Below are 22,127 nucleotides of genomic sequence, written 5' to 3'. Positions count from 1 at the left end.
AAAATGTAAAAAAAAAAAAAAAAAAAAAAAATGATGTAGAGCAGCATTGTTCAAAAATTAATTCAATCAACAGTTAACTGATTGACACATATTTGATAAAATAAAATATTATTGAGCTTTTTAGACTTGGATATATATATATATATATATATATATATATATATATATATATATATATATATATATATATATATATATATATACATACACATACACAAATTGAAAAAAGAGGACCGGTTATGTTTCCATTTCATTTTATGGTAACTGAATTTGTTTTTCATTTAAACACTTTAGAGTTTAAACCAGCCATATCTGGCCACAATATTCTACCTGTATTTTGTTTAAACTGGTAAGATCAAACTTCTCACACCTACCCTATAATGTTATTTTAAAAATAAACAATCACATCATCAAAATCTGAAAGGCCTAAGATGCATGATTAATTCAAAGCAATATGAATAAATAAGAATTGCATTTGACAGAGTAATCTGAATGCTAAAGGGTTAAATATTTGATATACTTTTTTTTTAATTGCCATATTTTAAAAAATATACAGTCCCTACATTTCAAGGAATTTTGTAAATAATTAAGATTTTGAACAGGTTTTGTAAAATGACTAACCTTATTTTAATAACTGAATAAGTTAGTGTTTGACCATAACAAAACATTCTTAAAATAATGAAGGATTTTAATTCATGTGAGAGCACTTGGAAAACTGGATGTACTTTAGACTCACAAGTTATAGCTTGCGTGTTTGGTATCAAAACAGTTAAGCTCCATATCTTACTCTTGAATGTTCATAATTCAAACATAAGATTTAATAAGAGGATTCAAATGCAGGCTGAAACCCACTAAATGAAGTTTTATTCATAATGCAGCAGCATATGCTTAACCTCTTTTTAACAAACATGTCCTAAAATCAATGAATTACAGTGAAAATAACTATACCCACCTTACCCCACCTTATACACCCAAAAAGAACTTCCCAGCTAAACAGTTTTGACTTATTGGAAACAAATACATGAGGTTAGAAAGATACATAAACATTTCAGATATTGGATAAAATATTCAATTTCCTAGCTACCTATTTTCTTTCTCTTCTTACATTGGGTTGTGAAATTCTGCTGGAAAATTGCAAAATAAATTACACACACAACTCTGTAAATTGATCTTAACTGTTGTTCTTGTTATCATCATTACTATTATTATTTATTATTACCATAAATATAACATTTCACTGGAATTTCACAGTTAAATATAAACTTTTATTCAGTAATAATTAGATTCTACAGGGAGTAGTGGGGATATAAAAATATTTTTTTATCAAACACACAAACACTAACAAGGAACATGCTTTAAAATGGATTACGAATCAATAACAGTTGTATAGTTGATTTCCATCGAATATTAAAGAATTTTTGTAAACCCCTTTTAGTTATGAAATAAATTGGAACTCTTTATGTATGAACTTGTAGAATTGCTGGCAAAATTGAAAATATTGTCATATTAATCTTTCACTTGACTTGCAAAACATATTTGTAGTACTAATGAATAGTAGTAACAACTGCTGACAAGACAATGAACACCTTCTTATGAAGATGACAAAGTGTCAGATAATGGTAATGTATTGGTCAATTTTAGAGAGGGGGTGTTTGTATTGCAGTGTGTTGTGCATTGAAAGAAGAGGGTTAGAAAATTAGAAACTAATATCCATATATATATATATATATATATATATATATATATATACACACACACACACGTTTTTTTTTTTTTGCTACAGAGCCTTGAGATGAAGTGGACATTTACAAAGACAAGTTACAAACAGTGAGGTGGCCTTATACAGAAATCGAGAGAGAGAGAGAGAGAGAGAGAGAGAGAAAGAGAGAGAGAGAGAGAAATAGAGAGGGAGAGGGAAAGAAAGAGAGAGCATAAAGTAACAGGCTCATATAGCCTAGAAGCATTATATGAAATCTTATTTTAATAGTTAATACTGAATGGGAAGAGGAAAGCAATAACCATCATTTGAATGAAGTCCCAGGGAAGAGAAATGAAAACAACTATTTAAAACTTTAGTGCAGCTTCAATACCTTACAGAATTCTACTATGATATGTTTATAAGGAGCCAATTAAAGTGTAGTTCTACTGGTCTATGATTACAAAATAATTTCAAGATATAAATTGACAGAGTGATGAATTTCATCAAAACATAATCTCAGAATCTGTTTCTAAAGGTTTTTGTTGGAAATGGAAAATAACTATACCATAATTGTACAGTGTCATTTGATTGATTTTCGCTGCCTATATGTGTGTGTCAGTGTGTGTGGTGGAGGGTGGGGGGTTACTTTTAATGACCAGCTTCTCAGTGAAATTTACCATTTTGCTGCTTGCTGCTAGCACTATGTTCTACAGAGGTTTCATGAAACATTGACTGTTGAGTAGACATGAACTAAGACACTAGTATCTTCAAAGGTCCTTGACATACTCATCTGTTAAGTAGACTTCATGAAGCGTATCTCCTCATAAATCATTAGAATAATGACATAGTAGCCCTAGATCAAGCATGGCTTTAATTACAAATGTTGGAACACCTTTTGTATTCTATAAACATGTAGATAATTCAAGAATTAAAGTCGAATAGTTGCATTGCTTAGTGAGGTTGATGATTTTGGACAATTTCAAACCTCAAAAGTCCTCACAAATCAATAAAAACAACATGAGAATCAACTATATTTCACATTTAACAAATTGGTTTGGAATACTGGGCAAAACAGCTTTAGATTTTGGTCACCACCAAGGTTTATTCTACCTTTCAACTTTTGGAGGTTGACAAAATAAATACCTGGTAAGTATTGGGATGGAGATGATAAAAGTAACTGCAACCCATTGTAAGTCATTACTATGATTATTAGTGGTAGAATTTATCAACTCCAAAGTACCAGTCTAGTGTTGGGGTCAATTTAATTGACCACACTTGGCCTTGTGCCAAAAATTTGACACAATCATTATATAAAAAAAGAGAAAGGTAAGATCTCAGCAAGTTCCGAGTGTAAACTGATTTGAACTCTCAGTTGAAGCCAATTCATTTCACTTACATTTGCAATTCTTTACAGAAAGGTCTTGCTCTATCTTTCTCTTATGGCTTATTTGTTTTACAACACACTGCTTCATTTATGCATTCTTTTTAAACTCAGATGAATAGAGAGAGATGCATATAACAGACTAAATAGCATATTTGGCTATTTCAACTATGAATAAAATAAATTAGCTAAAAAGAAAAATGTACCTCTTTACATGAAACATTCTTGGTCCAGACTTGCAAGTCATGCTGACAATAATTAAGATCTAAAATCTTTAAAGTGTCTGATTTGCTTGCATTAATTTATAAAATTTATTGCACAAAAATTTGCTTTTTGTGCTGCTGCTTTTCATATAATTTTTTTCTATGTAAAACGAACCAGCTTCCTAGTAATTCATACTAACTTCAACTGAAATGTGAAGAATATAGGAAGATAACAATTTGGAAAAGTAAACAAAAAGTGAATGCTCGATCAAAGTTAATTATAAATTGAAATTAATCTAAAATATTGATTGGTAAAGAATTGGTGAAGTTGTAATGTCATGTTTGAAATCAACATGATGCAGTTAACTCCTGCCACCAAAATTTAATATATAAGTTTCCTATGTCACAATGGTTTTAAATATCAGGCTATTTGTATAATTAATTCATAGATCAAATATGGATCAGTACTTTTATAGCCTCCCAACACTAAGTAACTCCACAGTCACAATTCTACAGTCTTAGCTCTTCTTGCAAAGATTTTATTCTGGTAGAAGTTGAACTAGTCTTCCATATAGTCTAGCACTGTTTCCCATATGACTTACATGTTTAATATCCATTTTTAATATTTAAGAATATACATAATTGCAGCATTCATACTTTATTTATTTAGTTATTTATTTTGAAAGGATTTAGTAATGGCAACATGGGGATAGAGATTGGCCCAGATCAGACCATGCACTCAACTTACATGTATATTAGTGTGAAGTGAAAGATATTATTTGTGATGAGTAGATAGAATTAGGTTAATAGAGGAGTTGAGATGAAGATCTGAAGTAGTAGAGCAAGCAGTTGATAATGCCAAGTTAAATCAGATGACCTACTTATTTTACTATGCAGTTTAAAACAAACAATAACAACAAAAACAAAGAGAAAACCAAGTCAGGGGAGAATATCATTGTAGTTCTTCAGCAGAAATAGTAGTTATTGAAAACTAGCTAACTAGGTTTTATGAGTGAGCTAGATTATGTGTGTGTGTAGAGAGAGAGAGAGGGGGGGGGGTTGAAAAGACAGTTGAAATTTCATTTACCCTAGGTGAAGACTAGGTCAGCTTTTGGGTGCTGCATATGATGCATTATCATCAGCTTTCAGATTTTGACAACAACTTTATTTAATTCAGAGATGACCAGTTTATGAAATTGAAGCTGTTTGTGATTACAGGCATGGCTAATGTGTTTATGGGCTCGATTTTGTTTCTAGCATTCAACTCTGCAGAATAACTTTTACTGGGGTAATTTTGCATGAATTTGATAGTTTCCCATGACAAATGTAGCCTTAGTGCATTTATCAAATCCAAATTCTATTGTGATGTTATCACAAAATTGTTTCACTACGTGGAGTGCATACAGTTGTTGATCATTTCTTGCAAAAAGTTTCAAGTCATCCATATTAGAGAAGATGATAGATGGCTTTTTCTATATACCTTGTATCCATAATTTGTTTCATTCAGGAATTTACTTTGGGGGAAACAGAGCTAAACAGAATAACAAAGGAGATAATAATTATTACTTCTTTCTGAAAGATCTTTCTCCTTCAGCAACATGCTGACTTTCATGTCCCTTAGACATATACTATATAGCATTAGATAAATGTGTTTCTTGAGTCAGATTATACAGAATGTATACTGCACCCTGCAATATTATTATTTGTGTCTGTATATATAACACTTCGGATCTTTTCTGTGATTTTCTGTGTTTCTGTTAACTACAAATACAATTGTAACTACTACTTTTTTTTTTCCAAATACAGTTAATCTCTCTGTCTTTCTTTCTCTCTCCTTCACTTGCCAGAACTATACATTTCAAGAGTTTCTCAACCTTTTTTCATCTGGAAGGAGTGAGGTGTTGATCCACAATCTTCTCAAATCAGTCTTTATTTTGAAGGATTGTCATTGTTACTTGGTCACTTTCAGTGGAACATTTTGAGTAACAGTTGTAACATATTTTACCTTTTCTAATTTAGTGATATTTAAATATTGCTCACCAGATATGAGTAATACCTATGTTTGTATTTTCACTTGGCTAACATTATCCCACCTGAACTTGGTTGTCATTTTATTTTCTTGTTTTAAACAAACTCTATTACTATAGGACTACTTATGACTTCAACTCTTACGCTCATGAATATGTTATGTGTCAGTATGTTTAAAGATAAATGCTATCATAATAATATAAATTGTAGCATATGTGCAATGCCACACATTCAGTGGATGGGTGTAGTCACTTAATCAACCCAGTATGTCACTGGTGCTAATTTTATAGATTTAGAAAGATTAAAGGCAAATTTGAACACAAAAAGTAAAAGAATGAAACTAAATACCACAAAGCATATGATTCTACTGGTTCTGCTAATGCTGCACCAGTAATAAGGATAATTGTTTCAAACATAGGCACAAAGCCCAAAATTTGTTGGAAGCAAGAGATTAGATGATTACATCAACTCTAATTCTTGACTGGTTTATTTTATCCTATAATAATAATAATAATTCTTGGTTACTTTAATTTATCCTATAAAAAATTTTGGTTACTTTATTTTATTTTATAATAATAATTCTTCCTACAATAAGTACAATGCCAGATATTTGAGAGGAGAAAAGCTAGTCAATTACACGAACCCCAGTGCTCAACTGATATTTATGTTATTGATCATGAAAGAATGAAAGGCAAAGCTGACTTCGGCAGCATTTTAACTCCGGGAGCAAAGCCAGAAGAAATACTGGTAAGTGTTTGGTCTAGCATGCTAACAACTCTGCCAGCTCGTCACCTTAAATCCTATACTAACAATAATAATAATAATAATAATCCTTTCTGAAATTTGGTGGGAGGTGGGTAGTCAATTATATCACCCCCAGTACTTGATGGATACTTATTTATCAATCCCAAAAGGATGACATGTGGAATTTAAACTCAGAATGTAAAGATGGGTGAAATGGTGCGAAGCATTCTGTCTGGCATGCAAATGATTCTGCCAGTTCACCACAGTAGCAGCAGCAGCAGTAGTAGTAATAGTAATAATATTTTATTACCACATGGATTGACAAAAAAATCAAGGACAGTACAGGACAATCCAGTGTAGTGTTACATTTAACAACAAAAAAGGTGTAAACAAGAGAATATATGGAATTATTGTATTTCTCTCCAGTATAGAAAATGACTAAAAAAAAACAAAAAAAAAACAGCATTATTAAGAAAGATTGTAAAATGTTTTTGAAAAAGTAATTTCTTTAAAATGAATGAAGTAGAATCCAAATGATTATAATCAATATTTTTAAACAACATTCAATATCAAAGTTACATGAAATTGTTTTCAGTTTAAATTTCTTAATTATTAAGTATTTTTATCTTGAAATTTGAAAACTTTCTGTATCAACATTCTATATAAGGTTTTTATATACAATTTATATAAAATTAAAAAAAAACACATTTTTAATTGATGTTTTTTTTCTTCAACAACAAAGGAAAAAAATAACAATAATGATGATTTAAATGTGAAAGCAAGATGAAATATTTGAATAGAGATATAAGTCAGCAGTAGTTGATGATGATTATGTAAGAAAAATAACCAAATGAGTTGTTATCAGTGGCACTCTAAAACATAAGCAAAACTCAAGGAATGCTGCTGTTTTATTTAATTTTATTTTTGTTTGCAAAAGTTTTGAAGACTAAAACAAAGTGAAAAAAAAAAGGACATTGAGAACATGATAATAATAAGATGTAGAAATAGTTAAGAGCTAAAAGGAGGGGGGATTTACTCACCTTCAGATCTCTGTGTACAATACCATGGTGATGGCAATAATTAACACTCTCTAATATTTGCTGCATGCAGTGACTGAAATATGAAAGAACAATGGATTTGCTGATCAAAAAGCAGCTCACATGTCACCATAGCAACAACTGTCTGACTGACTGACTACCCCATGCATTACTAGTGCAGTAACTCCGCTGCAGCTATGCTTTGGATGAAAAATGGAGGGGAGAGGGATTGGATTTTGCTTGCCCGACCACTATTCTGTACACTAGCTAGGCAGATTTTCAGCTTCAGAGGACATTGATGAGGCTATTCAAGTGTATTGAGGAATAGACGATATACATGCATTTAGGTGTATCTGATTATGTGCTCTTACACATGCACACACACACACACACACATACATACACACTTTCTTCATTCCTTTGAGTTGTTGGCTTCTGATGGAGCCTTAGGAGCACTGTAAAGAAATACGGTATGTCTTGGGCTTTTTTTAAACCTACCAGAGTCCATTCCTCTCCCATGTCTGATCATAGCCAATTTCTTTCAGATGGAAAAAAGAAAGATGAAAGAGAGAAAGAGAAGATTAATCAGCCCCACCACCACCACCTCCCCAGTGAACTGGTATTTTATTTGCCTTTTATCCTTTCAGGATTTATAAAGTTGACCTGGAAGGGATCTGAACTTCAAACACAGGGAGTTGGAATGAATATCACAAGCTATTTTACGCAACATTCTTACGATTGCCAATTCAGTCTACATACATATATACATACATGTATATGCACATACACGATATGCATGGGTACATATACATGTTTATATACACCTTTATATACACATATGTGTGTGTGTCTGTGTGTGCGCATGCATGTGTAATGAACCTCCACCTCATTTACCCTCCTGAAATGCACACACCTTTGTCATTGCCCACCTCTCTTTCACGTCACACTTCCACTGACAGTCTTCACTAACTCTCTTTCCATGTCACCTCAATACCTGTACTCTTTTTGTTAGCTCAAATTACCTTCCCCCTTCCATACTACTGACTAGTTAGTACTCCTTCACCATCAGGCTGCTTCTAAGAGATAAACATCAAACTCTCTTAATCATTGACCAGTCTACAGCAAAACCGTATTTTTCTAGGCTACTGCTGCTTATCTCTCCATGTATACATTCCTATTATCATTCATTACTCTTGTAGCACAATCTATCATGTTTTACCAATTCACTTTTCCACCAACGTCAGCCCTCTTCTCCCCACTTCACACTAGTCCATTCTCTGCAACTGCGCTTTTCAACTCATTTTCCCTTGAATAAATGGAGACCACACAGAGCTAAGAGGAACCAGACACAAGGCAACCCTCATTAATTATGGTGTAAGGATAAGTTGCATCCTTTTATGAAGTGGTGGGTGAACAAATGGAAAAATAATAGGTTGGAAGGACGCTTAGTCTTGTCTTGGCCAGGACATGACAATCTCTCCAGTACTGATGCCACAATAAATACATCCTGTACACCATAACAAGGTTGGTGAATGAAACATTGTAGGGTTCAGGAGAACATTTAATCTCAACGAGGGCATGACACCCTTGCTAGTACTAGTGACATGAAAAAAATGCACCCAGTACACTGTGTAATGTGGCTGGTGTGAGGAATGGCATAAAGTTGTAGACAATGTGCCAATAATAATAGATGATAGAGGTGTGGTCTCCAGTCCAGCCATTTCTAAAAGAGCACAAACTGTAAAGAACTGTCCAACATATGTCAGCATGGAAAGTGGATGCAAACTGATGAGAATGATGTGTGTGTATCTATCTATCTAAGATAGATAGATAGGTAGATAGATAGATAGATAGGTAGATAGATAGATAGATAGGTAGATAGATAGATAGACAGATAGATAGGTAAGTAGATAGATAGATAGATAGATAGATAAATAGATAGATAGATAGATAGATAGATAAATAGATAGATAGATAGATAGATAGATAGAGGTACATGTATGCACATAAATATGTGTGTGTATCAATATATACACATCTGATGAGGAAATTACTTATGTAATAAACGTTTCCATAGTTTTTCTATCTGTTGTCACTGACCTGTTTGGTCTGTTTCAAGTAACTAGGACAGTGCATGGTCTTTCATTGGTCATTGATATAGTATGAAACAGAAGTTAGTCAAGAGATTTTATTTTAGGGTGATACTGTCCTTCTTAATAGTTACAGTTTAACATGATTGCAGCATCATTAAATTACAGATCTGAAGCACCCAAACACATATACATGTCTACATGTGTTCATTTTTACATATTTTTACGATGTTTGCATGGGTCAGATGGAATTTGTTGAAGCAGTTTTTCTATGGCTGGATACCCTGTTCTATCACCAGCCTCCCACCTGTTTTCCTATGACCAAACATGATTTTCACTGAGGCCTAGAAACAATTACATTGCTTAGACGATAGTGATGCTCATTTGCAACCATCACATAATGTCAAGACAAGGGTACACACACACATACATATAGACAGCAGACTTCATCTGCTTTCTGGTTACTGACTCCACTCACAAGGCTTTGATAAGCCCAGGGCTATAGAAGAAGGCACTTGCCCAAGGTGCTACGCAGTGAGACTCAACTTGAGACCATATGATTGGAGAGAAAGCTTCTCAACCACACAGCTATAATTGTGTCTATCATAGCCACTCCAGTGCCTAACGCACCCATACTCGCAGTTTATATATAGTACATACATTCATATATAAAACCTAATTGTAATCGTTTAAGTAAGAATGTTGATCATAAATACATCATCACTACTCTTAGGACTACTAATCTTTATAGTCGGGATTATATCTTATTCGTTTACGTGACACTTTATTTATATATTGTTTATTTAGGGAACCTAATAGAAAATTCTCCACTCCTTTTTTGATTTATATGTGAAAACTAAGGAAGATGTCATTCCTTTACATATTTAATTAAATTTAGCTAAACATGCTTCCTCTTATATGGATGAGAGAAATGTTTAGTTACTGAAAGTGGGGAATGCATGGAAAAGAGAAATGGAGAGGGGGGAGGAGAGATGGAGAGAAAGAAGGGAGAGAGAGACAGAGACAAACAAACAGAGGAAGGTCTATCCAATAATGGTGTGTGTATTTTTGCATGTGAGTTGGTTCACTAATGATACACTGACTAAAATTGATAATTTTATATTTTGATTTGAAGAATTTTTTAACCATTTCTCTCACAATATTCGCATCTGATCTTTCTCAGTAATCTTTAAGCCTTTTATTTAATTCCTAACCATTAAATGGTAGAGATTTCTAATAACTTCTTTCATTGCTTTTCACTTTTTTGGCCCCTGTTCATTTATTCTTTTCTAATTAAGTATTTGTGGTAAATAACCTGTCTTTATTTTACTACTTTACTATTTATTTATATTTCTATAAATTTGTATTGTGTGAAGATGGATATATGACTGAGAATGTGTGTTTTGTAGAGAATTGTCTGTATATATGTGTGTTCCTGTGTGTATGCATAGAATGATATAAGTGAAAGGCAGATGTTCACATGTGAGAGAGTGTGTGTGAGAGAAAAAGAGAGTATGTATGTGTAAGAATATATACAAATACACTAGTGCAAACACATGACTGTGTGTGTGTGTGTGTGTGTGTGTGTGTGTGTGTGTGTGTGTGTGTGTGTGTGTGTGTGTGTGTGTGCTTGCTTTATTTTCAATACTAGGTCAAAGTTCACAGATATATGTGTATGTGCACGCGCAAACATCATGTATACATAGCACAGAGTGAAACCAACGTTCTGTAATGAGAAAAACAGGTGTGAGGAGTTCTGGAGTACAAGGCAGAATATCATCACAGATTATGACAGCCTTGGGGAAAAGTGTATATGAAATAAATGCAGTACACATGCCATTATTGATCCAAGGAAGAGACAGTGAATGTTAATGAGAGGTTATTGAATGTAGGGAATGCATGGGAGAGAGAGAGAGAGAGAGAGAGAGAAAGAGTGAGTCCAGCCCATTTGGATCTGGTAAAGAGACCAGCTACCAAAGTTGACAGCACGGTTAAAGATATGAGGGCAAGCAATGTAGATGAACTATTGACAATACCCAGTAAAATAGGATACATGCTATTCACACACACAGCCAATTAGTCAATCAAAGAGTAAAAGATGTCATTCCTAATGGCTATCACACAGAGTGCTATCATCAACTACAAAGGATATGCTCTAGAAAGAAGTGAATACAGAGGTATTAAATTGATCGACTAGGATACAAATCACAGCCACAGTCCAATGACTAAAACAAGTAAAAGATAGATGAGATGCAGTTTGTTCTGGAGCCATGATGAGATATAACTCATACTTTCTTCTTAGTGAGACAACCACAGAAGAATTTTTAAGTACAAGCCATTATAACTTGCATTTGCTGATGTGGAGAAGACCTCCGACAGGGTACCATGAACTGTAGTCTAGTGGTCACTAAGTAAACTAGATATAAATGAATGGTTTTAAGAATCCATGCAAGCTATCTATGAAGACACTGTCAGCAAAGTGAAGGTTAGCAATGAGTTCAGTGAGGAATTTAACATGCAGATAGATGTCCATTAGGGCTCAGTTCTTGTAGCCGAATCTGTTGAAGAATTAGAGAAGAAATTCTAGAAAGCAAAACCTAGTGCCAAGAAGTCTTAATATAAACTTAGCAAAGATTAAGTATCTTGTCAGCAAGAAAGAAGACAACCCACCAATGGCATCAGGGAAGTTATAGAGAAAAAATGCAGGTAGGAATTTGATATAGTCTAGCCAATGTAAATTATGGCTATGCAAGAATTAGAGTTAGGTTGACAGTGAACAATGACTCCGTAGGTAACAAATGTACAGAAGTAGTCAAGAGTTGGAAGACCTATGGGATACATTCTTTCAAATGCTTGGAAAATTCCATAAAAGTAGAATACTTCTCTTAAAAATGTGACTAAATTAGAAGTGGAAAAGGGTATTTTACAAGCATACTAAACAGGAAAAACAAATGGTGTGGAAAATATTTCATGAGCTGTTACCCCTATGAATTAAGCTTAATTGTATAAAGTGGGATATTTTCATGGTAGCAGTTCATGTGCACTGAATGAAGAAAGCATATAAAGGCTAGAAAGAATGAGAAGAATATGGGAACATGACATAAAATGAATGTATAAGGAGAGAGGCAGTCAAGCATATTTGGATCCAAAGAAGTTAAAAGAATGGACCTATAGAGTTAAAAAATATGAAGGCAATTAAGACTAGTCTCTGAGATGCTGAAAATATCTGGTGAAATAGGACAATGCTAGTCACATGCATAGTCAATCAGAGTAAAAAGAAGTGTCTAGCATCAGTGTACTTGAACAGAGCATGAATAAATTCAGAGAAAGACTGAGTATAAAAAGAAACAGATGCAATGTGCAAGAGAGAAGGTTGCCCTGGTACAGACTTCTCATTGTGAAGGATGACAACTGTGTAAAAAAAAAGTGTCAAGCACTCAAATGGAAAGAATCTTTAGAAAAAGGGAGACATGAGAAGTAGTAAAAGTTAGTCTCTGGACGCTGAACATCATGAAGGAGATGAAGAAAAGGAACACAAGTGGAAAGATGTTGCACTGGAGTAGACATGAACACCCCACATGAACAAAAAAAAAAGATTTTAAAAATTATCAAGTTTGTACACACACACATATGTATATATTCACACATTGTCCTAAACCAGGACTGCTATGTTATGTTGGTAAATAATCTTTACTCAACAATGTCACCATTTACGAAAGATTCTTTAAGAAACTTTGGATGGTGCACCAGTTGCAAGCCAAAGTAATACATGAGCAAATTAAAAATCTAAGCCATTATCTCACTTGGGTGGGGGAAAAAGAAGTGTTAGAAAAGTAATGCAAAAAGGCTGAATGTTGAAATGGAAGTAGTTTGGGAAAGAAAGATGGACAGTTGAATAGGATGAATAATTAGAACCACAATAACATCCCAAAGTATGCTGTTCAACTTATAACATTAAACTAATTTTCTCATTCAGTTTCTTTTTAATTCTTTTCACTCTTTCCTTCTCTTCCCTCTTTCACAGACAATTTTTCTCTCAGATGATAATGTGTGTATGTGCATATGTATGCATACCTAATGTTTACATATAAGTATATATGTATGTGTGTCTCCTATATCTACAGATGTATATTTATGCATAAACACTCAACATGCATCATCATCATAATTATCAACGTAGTTTTATGTCTACTTTCCATTCTGGCAGGAGATGTACAGGTCACCAAGGACAAAGTCAGTATATAAGGTGCTGCTCACCTAGATGGGTTAGTGAACTGCACCTCACTCATGCCTTTCACTTTTGGCTTGGTTGCTACAGCAGGCTGCCCTTCCTAATACTAACCATTTTACCAAGTGCACAAGGTACTCTTTTTGTTTTGTGACACCATCACTTGAAAGAAGTCATGTTGTCAACAAGAGTCCACTTTAGAAAGTGTAATGGACACTATTCTGTGGCACCAGTGCTAGAGAGGTAACTATATCAATGATAAGACTAAAGGGGCTTTTGAACCTATGTCTCTATGTCTCTACTTGCTCACTGACCTCTTTACAGATTAAGAGGCAAGGTGTGAGTGATTCAGTGATAGAGGCATCAATGCCAATGGTATGTCATGACAGATGCATGATAGGGCCACTGCATTTCCTAGACATATGTACAATCAAAGTAATGTGATCAGGGGGATAAAGTAATGGCAGAAGGCAATATGATCAAGGAATTAAAATGATGTCAAGGGAAGAGTAAGAAACAAGAGTATAATGGCAAGCACTGATGTCACTAGTGCAGGAGTGGATGACAAGGATGAATATATATATATAGGGAGAATTCACAAAAAAGAACAAAAGATGAAGACAGATGTATTAGTATAACGGTCGGGAAGTGAAAAAGTCTTTAAGCCTACACTCTTCCACAGAAAGAAACAAGGAGAGAAAAAAAGAATGTGTAGTGGCTAGCGATCTATCATGGTGAATATATATATAATTAAAGAGAGAGAGAGAAAGAGAGAGTGAGAGAGAGAGTGTGCAAGCATATATATGTGTTGATTTAAATTAATATCTACTATAATAAATTTTGGAGTGAATTTATATATTTCATTTCCGTTTCACTAAAGTGTAGTAGGAAAAGGAGGGAAAGAGAAGAAAGTGGGGGTAGTGTTCAAGAGAATGGAAGAGTGAAAGGTAGAGTTGTGAAAGAATGAGTATGAGAGAGACAGGAATAGGAGATAAATGAGAGGAAACAATAAAGGGACAATAGAGAAATGGAGAGACAAATGACGGGAATGAAAAAGATAGTAAAATATAAACATGGCTGATGGTGAAAAGAGAGAAATTTATGGGATGCATCTGTGCAGCAATAACAACAGAGGTATTTACACAAAGACACACATACATAAAAATATTCAGAAGTCACTTTAAAATGAACACTCATATCTCATAGTGATTAAGTCCACAGACAAATGAACACAGAGAAATACAAATACAGCACAAGAGCTAAAAACACATACATACATAATATATATATATATATATATATATATATATATATATATATATATATATATATATATATATATATATATATATATATATATATATATATATTGTGAATGAAAATTTGGATTAATAAGTTTAGCAATCGTGAACAGATGATCAGAAATGCATTATTTGTGGTATTGAATACTATATTTTAAATATTTGTACTGTGTTATGCATTCATTTTTTTCCTAAGTATAGATATTTAGCAAATTTTATACATTTGGTTTTCTTTTTGTAGGTTGCTTTCCTTTTCTCTGAAATTTCATTTAGTTTCTGAAATAATATAACAATCAGCAATCTGATTTATTAAACAAAATCCGGTTTCACTGATATATATTTCTAAAGTCTCAGATGAATAATTCAGGTTGAATTACGTAACAAATAATCCAAACAATGTGTCTGAAATAATAAATATAAGACAGAATTAACATGACTGTCATTCATATATCTTCTAAAAGAAGTTTTGATGCATGTATATATGAATAGATATCTTTTCTGTCCAGTTGAATTATTCATTATATATTAAATTTTATGTAACGTTTTACTCATCATATAGCTTAGTGATAAAACTAACACAGAGGTCCAAGAGTTCAACTCCTTTTAGAGACAAATATACACGCTGATCTATATTCTCTATAATATACTGCGTTGTTTGTTTGTGTATGTGTGTGTGTTTATGCGTGTGTATTTTGTTTTTGCATTTGATTTGCAAGATTCTTTATGCGAATTCGTGTGACTCTTCCTAGACACAATAATATACACACACACTCTTCCTAGACACAATAATACACACACACACATGTTTACATAACTTGTTATTATGTATTTCAGTAATAGGACTAATGAAATAAGCCATAAGTTCAACTCTTTTTAGGGATGAAAATATACGTCTATATCATCATTTTAACATTTACATTTACATGTTTGTATGGGACAGATGAGACTTCATTTAGGTAGAAATTTTAAACTCTGGATGCTCTTCCTGCCCCTACCCCTCACTTTTTTCCCAAGCAGGTTAATGTTTCCCACTGTCATTCAAATAATGGACACAAACAACACTGTTTGCAAGAATAGTGACATATTGCTCTGAGTGTGCCCACATCAAAAACAAGACAAATCTACAGTCAGTATCCACATACACATCCAACAGGGTTCTTCTAATTTTCATCTACCAAACTTCGTTCACAATGTATTGGTTAACATATGGTTGTAGTATAGGACACCAGCCAATTGTGTCCAACAATAGGAGCTAAACTTAAAACATGCCTCATCTGAAGCAAACTTAAGAGATAGATACAGCTTGTACACTTTTCTTCTTTCTTTCTCTCTTTCCCCCTCCCTCTCTCTTTCTCTCTCTCTCTATATATATAATTAATTAAAAAATAAGGAGAAAACAAGACAACAAGGAAAAAACAACGTGATGATGTAGGATGTAGTACATGCAAAGTATTAATGAGACACTCAGAGAAGGAAAGAAAGAGTGGTTGTTTTACATTTCAAGCAAAGCTCTTCTTCAGAAACAGGAGACATAAGAAAGTCCAAAAGAAAAGGAAAATGGAGAAAAAAAATTGCCAACAGTCCACATTCTTCTTTCTTTTCTTTTGGACTTTCTTATGTCTCCTGTTTCCGAAGAAGAGTTATGCTAGAAATGTAAAACAACAATTTTTCTTTCCTTCTCTGAATGTCTCATTAATACTTTGCATGCACTACGTCCTTGTGTTGTTGTTTTTTCTTGTTGTCTTTTTTCCTCCGCTTTTTTAATTGATTATTTACCACATGTTTACATGGAAACCCATCCTTCCGACTGGCTTTGGAGTACCTAATTTGTGGATTTCTTTCTACCATCGAATTATATCACCTTATTCATTCAGAGTACGCCATTTCTGCACCTTGATTATATGATCCTTTACCCATCTTTTTCTCTGCCATGACACGTGATGGTTATTTCCTTTTTCTTAAACATTTTCCCACACTCTTGTAATAAAGACATTGTACATAAAAAAATTTTAAAACTTAACCGAAACTCATTTATTCTATAATAATTCTTCTCTTACAATTTCATGACATAATCTGGCCGTGTAATGTATTTTCAAATTTAATAATACAGACTCAAATATAAACATAGAAACTGATGAAAATAGCCTAAAGTTTCTATCTTTACTTTTTAGCATTATTTATGCTAGACTAGCAGTTCAGACAGATAAAACAACATACGGACAATAACCACTATAACTTGTGTTATTCTACAATTTTTGTTGATAATTTCAGTAAGCAGTCTAGTATTTTGAAGCATGGTGTGATTAACAATAATAATCCAAAGCCATGTAACGCTACATGTAAACCAGAAACTGGAATTTACAAGAAAGTTCTTCAGGAGTGAGAGTTTGTAGAGATATGATGTTAAGAAGCAAACAGTTTTTGGAATCTGCAATGTTAATTACAAACTCACTAAATTTTATTTGAAATAATATATATGTCAATTCTAAATCATCATCTATTGGAGATAAAAAAATTGTCTAAGTGATGTAAAAGATACACATCTTGCAAAAGTCACAAAGTGGTCTACCATCAATAATATTGTAGTAATAATGTCACTGGTACAGAAATTCTAAGTGTTGCAATCAAAGCAGCCAGGAATGTGAGCATCAAAAATTTCACAGCTACTGATAGGTAGTTAAGGACAATGACAGTCATGGATGAACAAGTAGATCTGAGGAAATTCAAACATTAAATAAAAAAGGTTAAATGACTTAAATATGAAAGGCTCAAAATTTCCAGAGAATATAATGGGGACGAAACTTGCTATATTAATAGTATCCTGTGATAATCAAGCCTTAAGGATTGGAGTTTCCACAACTAATCATAAATAAATAATGTTTTTCAGTGTTGTGTGACATGAATACACATTTAAAAATAGCTGTGGTGGGTACATCAACAAGTTTTTGAAAGGAAAAGTGCATCAGCTATTGGCACCTTTTTACATTATAACAATCTGTAGAAATAGTAGTCTAATATGCATAACTCTAATGTGTGGTTTTTCTCTATAGTTATGCATAAATACATTTTACACACACACACGCACACACATCACCATCATCATTTAAAATCCACCTTTCCACGCTTGCATGGACTGAATGTAGTTTGTTACAACAGATTGTCTATGCCCAAATGCCCTTCCTACTGCCAATTCTTATCTGTTTCCAGATAGGCATTGGCAGTGGGAAGGGTTGGTGCTGTTATCAACTGTCATGAAATGACATTTCTGTTCTGAATTAGTCATGCATGAAATTCCAAGAGTTTAGGTTGCTTTGCTATGCACATAACTACAACTACTGAAAACATATACCTCAGGGATGGGCAACTTTTCGTCAACTGAGGGCTACATTGTACCATTTTCAAGTGGGAGAGGGCCACATGATAAAACACATATGCATGAAATATTACTTGCCCACTTTACACTGAATTTTTTGCAGTTCTTCTTAATTTTATTTGTCTTAGCATGAAAATTTACATTAAGTTGGTATCTCTTTCATTATTTCCTAATGGTAATAATGATGATTATTAGTGTAAATAAATTATAGTTTAAAATACTGAGGTCAAAAAAAAAAAAAAAAAGAAAAAGAAAATTCATTGATATTTTATTAAAGAACAAATTCCGTTATCTGTATCAATGAGATTTTTGCACATTCACATTCTTTACCATATTTTGCGCTTGTAAAAATTCGTAACCAAGAAACTCATCGAGGGCCGTGGGCCACAGGTTGCCCATGCGTGATATACATTGTCTTTAACAAACCAGGCCTCCTAAAGCACTATATATTTTTCTTTATTTTTCTTCATCTCCATACATTTCATTCTACTGATATATTTGTTTGTTTATTCATTTTTTTATCTTGTTCTTTATATTTTCATTGCATAGTTTATTTATTTAAATATTATGAGACAGTCAGCTAAATCTTTGGAAAGCAAATCGTTATGATAAACATATTCTTTCTTATTCTATCTTTATTTTAAAAAATTCTATGGTTTTTACTTTATTTTATTGCATTCTTTTTCTGAATTTGTATCTACTGTTATCATTTCACTAATGCACTCCATATATGGTAATTCTGTCAAATAGATTTATTGTCTGTGACTATATAATTCTTTCTACTATAGGCAAAATGCCTGAAATTTTGAAGAAAGGGTTAGTCAATTACATCGACCCCAATACTCAGCTGAAATGTTCTGAAGCATAGTTCATTATTTATACCACATTTATATTTATGGGTGCAAATATATATATTCATTTATATACTTGTGACAGATGATGTAGCATTGTTTATGTAGCTAAAACAAATTATGAAACAGCTGTCAACTAATGGAATAAACATCAGTTGTCTCACTCAACTTCTCTTATCTATTCATTATATATATATATATATATATATATATATATATATATATATATACATGCACATACATATCTTTCCACACACACACACACATATATATATTGCCATCTGTGTATATGCAAAAATACAATTAGAAGGTGATGCAGTGGATTTAACTGAGATAAAATTTCTACAAAACGATGTTGTGTTTAAATCACTATATTGGAGTGAAATGAGCATCATTGCAGCAGTGACTCACAAGAATGTGAAATGCATTTCACCTTCAATGGGGTTTGTCAGTAACATGCTCTTGATAGTCACCGGATTAAGTCAGCATTGATCAACTTAAACAAGGAGACCATCCAGAAGAGTTGCAAGAGATTCTGAAGTTGTCTGGAAGTCGTAATTGAAGCTAATGGTGATTTTATAGAATAAATTTACTCTTTAGTATATCAAGATATTTTTGTGTAATTTTGGTAAATATATCTGTTAAAATGAGATGTCAGCGTTATTTTCATTTTTGAGTAATTTAGACGAGAGTTTATTCACCGCACCATGTATATGTATATAAATAAACACACAAAAAAGAACAGCTCCCAGAAAGAATAACCAAGGAAAGAAACAACTTAAGTGGGATGGTGGAGACAGGCTACCACTTCACACATCCGAAGCTCAGGTCACAATGCACATTGTCTCAACCTTCGAAATATGTGAATATTGCACATACTGCTTTGAAGACAAAGAAGTACCTAATTGCAGAGTAGACAGCTGCAGCTAAACAGAAGTGTTTTTTTGGATATGGTGCAAAGGACTGTAAAGCAGCTGACCTGGCTGCAACAAATACTGAATCAAAGTAATGTATATAAGCAAGCAAGACCACTGCAACTAGCAAATGATGCAGAGTGGCCACCCCTGATGCTACCACAAATGTCAAACCAGTGGCCACTTCAGACACCCCATACACCACACCAGTGTTATTATTGAATATGAGAGGCCTTGTAACACTCCACCAGCACAAAGTGCCATTCTTGAGAGGCTTAGTTACATGTAATCAAGCAATATGCATTTCACTAACAGATATACATCTAACCACTGACATAGTAGACACTGAAAGACATATGGTGTATTTCAAAGTGATAAGAAGGAAAGAACTCATGGTGGAGTTGAGATGTACATCCAGGAAGATGTCATGTCTGTAGTCTTATTGTCACTCAAACTCAGTTTGTGACACACATTAAGCAAATCAAAATGGTAGTATGTACAACATATTGTTCCCAGATGCCCTGAATCATGAGGACTCATTCAAAATGATGGAAGAGAGAGTAACCAACAAAGATGATAACCTTCACATACTTCTTCTAGGAGACTTTGATTTCCCTAATATTGAATAATCTGAGGGCCATCCCCTCTCAAGAATGTTACTGCATGAACAGAAGCAGGCAGAGTCTCTACTTGACCTTACAAATATGCAATTCATGAAGCAAATAATGCTCTACCCAACAAGGGGTAAAAATGTCATGAACCTCTTCTTTACAAATAAGGTGGTGCTCATCCATAATCTAAATGTGACACCAAAGATTGGAACTAACAAAGTATGGTCCAAGAAGAACTACAGACAAATACCTGATTCCTTTCCAGTAGGAACTTTCATAAAGCTAACTAAAAAGGTATTCTGAAAGAGGTGCTGGTCCGCCAGTCTCTCTATGCAAGATACTGACATAAAGCTACAACATTTTATGACAACCATATAAAACATAAGGTAAGTTTACTCCAGAGAGAAAGTCAAACTGACAGAAAAACACAATTCTCAGATACAGGAAAATTCTAATGAGACAATGGACAACAATCTCATATCATCTAAACAGACCACTAAATGATAGTGTGGAACTCTATCTCAAACAAGAACTGCTTGAGATTGAAAGTGAACTCAAACACTCCTATGTAAAGGAGAGAGCAGAAAAAAAGAAGCCTGGACTGTAAAAGATGTAAAGGCAAACCCCAAAGCCTACCATAAATTTGCAAAACAGTCTGCTTCAGTACAGTACATGATAGTGCAACTGTTCAAAGAAAATGGCTCACTGACTACAGACACCTGAAGGATAAATGAAATGCTAAATATGCAATACAAAATTGCTTTCACACATCTGTTGGGACACTTGCAAATAAATATGCCAAACATGTTCTTTGACACTATAGCTCTACATGAATGATGGCAATTATTGATTACATCGAAATAGAGGAAACTGATGCAATATCAGCTATTGATATTAGCAAGTGGAGTACTTCAGAGAACTGTCTTGGGACCACTACTGGTTATTTTGGCCCTCTCAGACATACCATCAGTAATACAGGCAGCCACTCCCACTATCTAAGCGAATGATGAAAACGAAGTACAAACAGTCATGAGTCCTCATAATGCTAATTCTCTACACAACGACCTACATACAAGTAGGCTGAAGAAAACAACATGCAATTTAATGCAGAAAATTTCAAGCTCTCTGCTATCAGCCATCTTGTGCTAACAATAGCAACAAAACTACTTTGGACCAAAAGGAGCAGCAACTCTAGAGTCAAATACAGTGTGTGTGACCTGGGGATTGATATGAGCAATGATGTGTCATTTCATGTACATATCAAATGATGTTGGCAATGTGCAGGTGAATGGCTAGGTGAATTCTGAGAACTTTCAGGACATAGGACCAGGAAACTATGCTGTCTTATGGAGGACATTTGTCCTTAGCCATCTGGACTACTACTCTCAACTATGGTCAATTCACAGTGTCAATTTAATAGAAAAATTCAAGGCAGTTCAGCGATGCTACACCAAAAAGAGATCTGCATCAATGAAACACTTGATCTGAAAGAGACTGAAGTTGAAGTGAAGGTAGGAGAGGTATGCAGTGATATACATAGAGAAAGACAGGCACCAAGCCCTGAACAGGACACCACTGCACTGCTCCAAAGGTCCCACTCATTCCATGTAGAGTGGGAACCAGGTATTGCAATGACTTAGGATTCAAAGGTTCACAACTATTTAATA

The 22,127-nt window shown here is 33.7% G+C and overlaps 1 protein-coding gene across 29 annotated transcripts in view; it reads right to left on the bottom strand.

Moving 5' to 3' along the window:
• Positions 1-22,127, bottom strand: part of LOC106874089 (calcium/calmodulin-dependent protein kinase type II delta chain) — a 349,479-nt gene that overhangs the window by 200,016 nt on the left and 127,336 nt on the right. For 25 of the 29 annotated variants that reach the window (XM_089352073.1, XM_089352053.1, XM_089352059.1 and 22 more), the window contains exon 6: positions 7,096-7,168. The exons of the other annotated variants lie outside the window; for them this stretch is intronic. In XM_089352073.1, the coding sequence (XP_089208199.1) occupies positions 7,096-7,168 (73 nt within the window). The remainder of the gene's footprint in view (positions 1-7,095; positions 7,169-22,127) is intronic. 29 annotated transcript variants of the gene reach the window in all.

Source organism: Octopus bimaculoides, chromosome 5 (assembly GCF_046866305.1).
Source record: "Octopus bimaculoides isolate indiv1 chromosome 5, ASM4686630v1, whole genome shotgun sequence".
Classification (NCBI taxonomy): Eukaryota; Metazoa; Mollusca; class Cephalopoda; order Octopoda; family Octopodidae; genus Octopus; species Octopus bimaculoides.
Note: the sequence above shows the minus strand (reverse complement) of the source record. Positions and strands in the feature narration are given on the sequence as shown.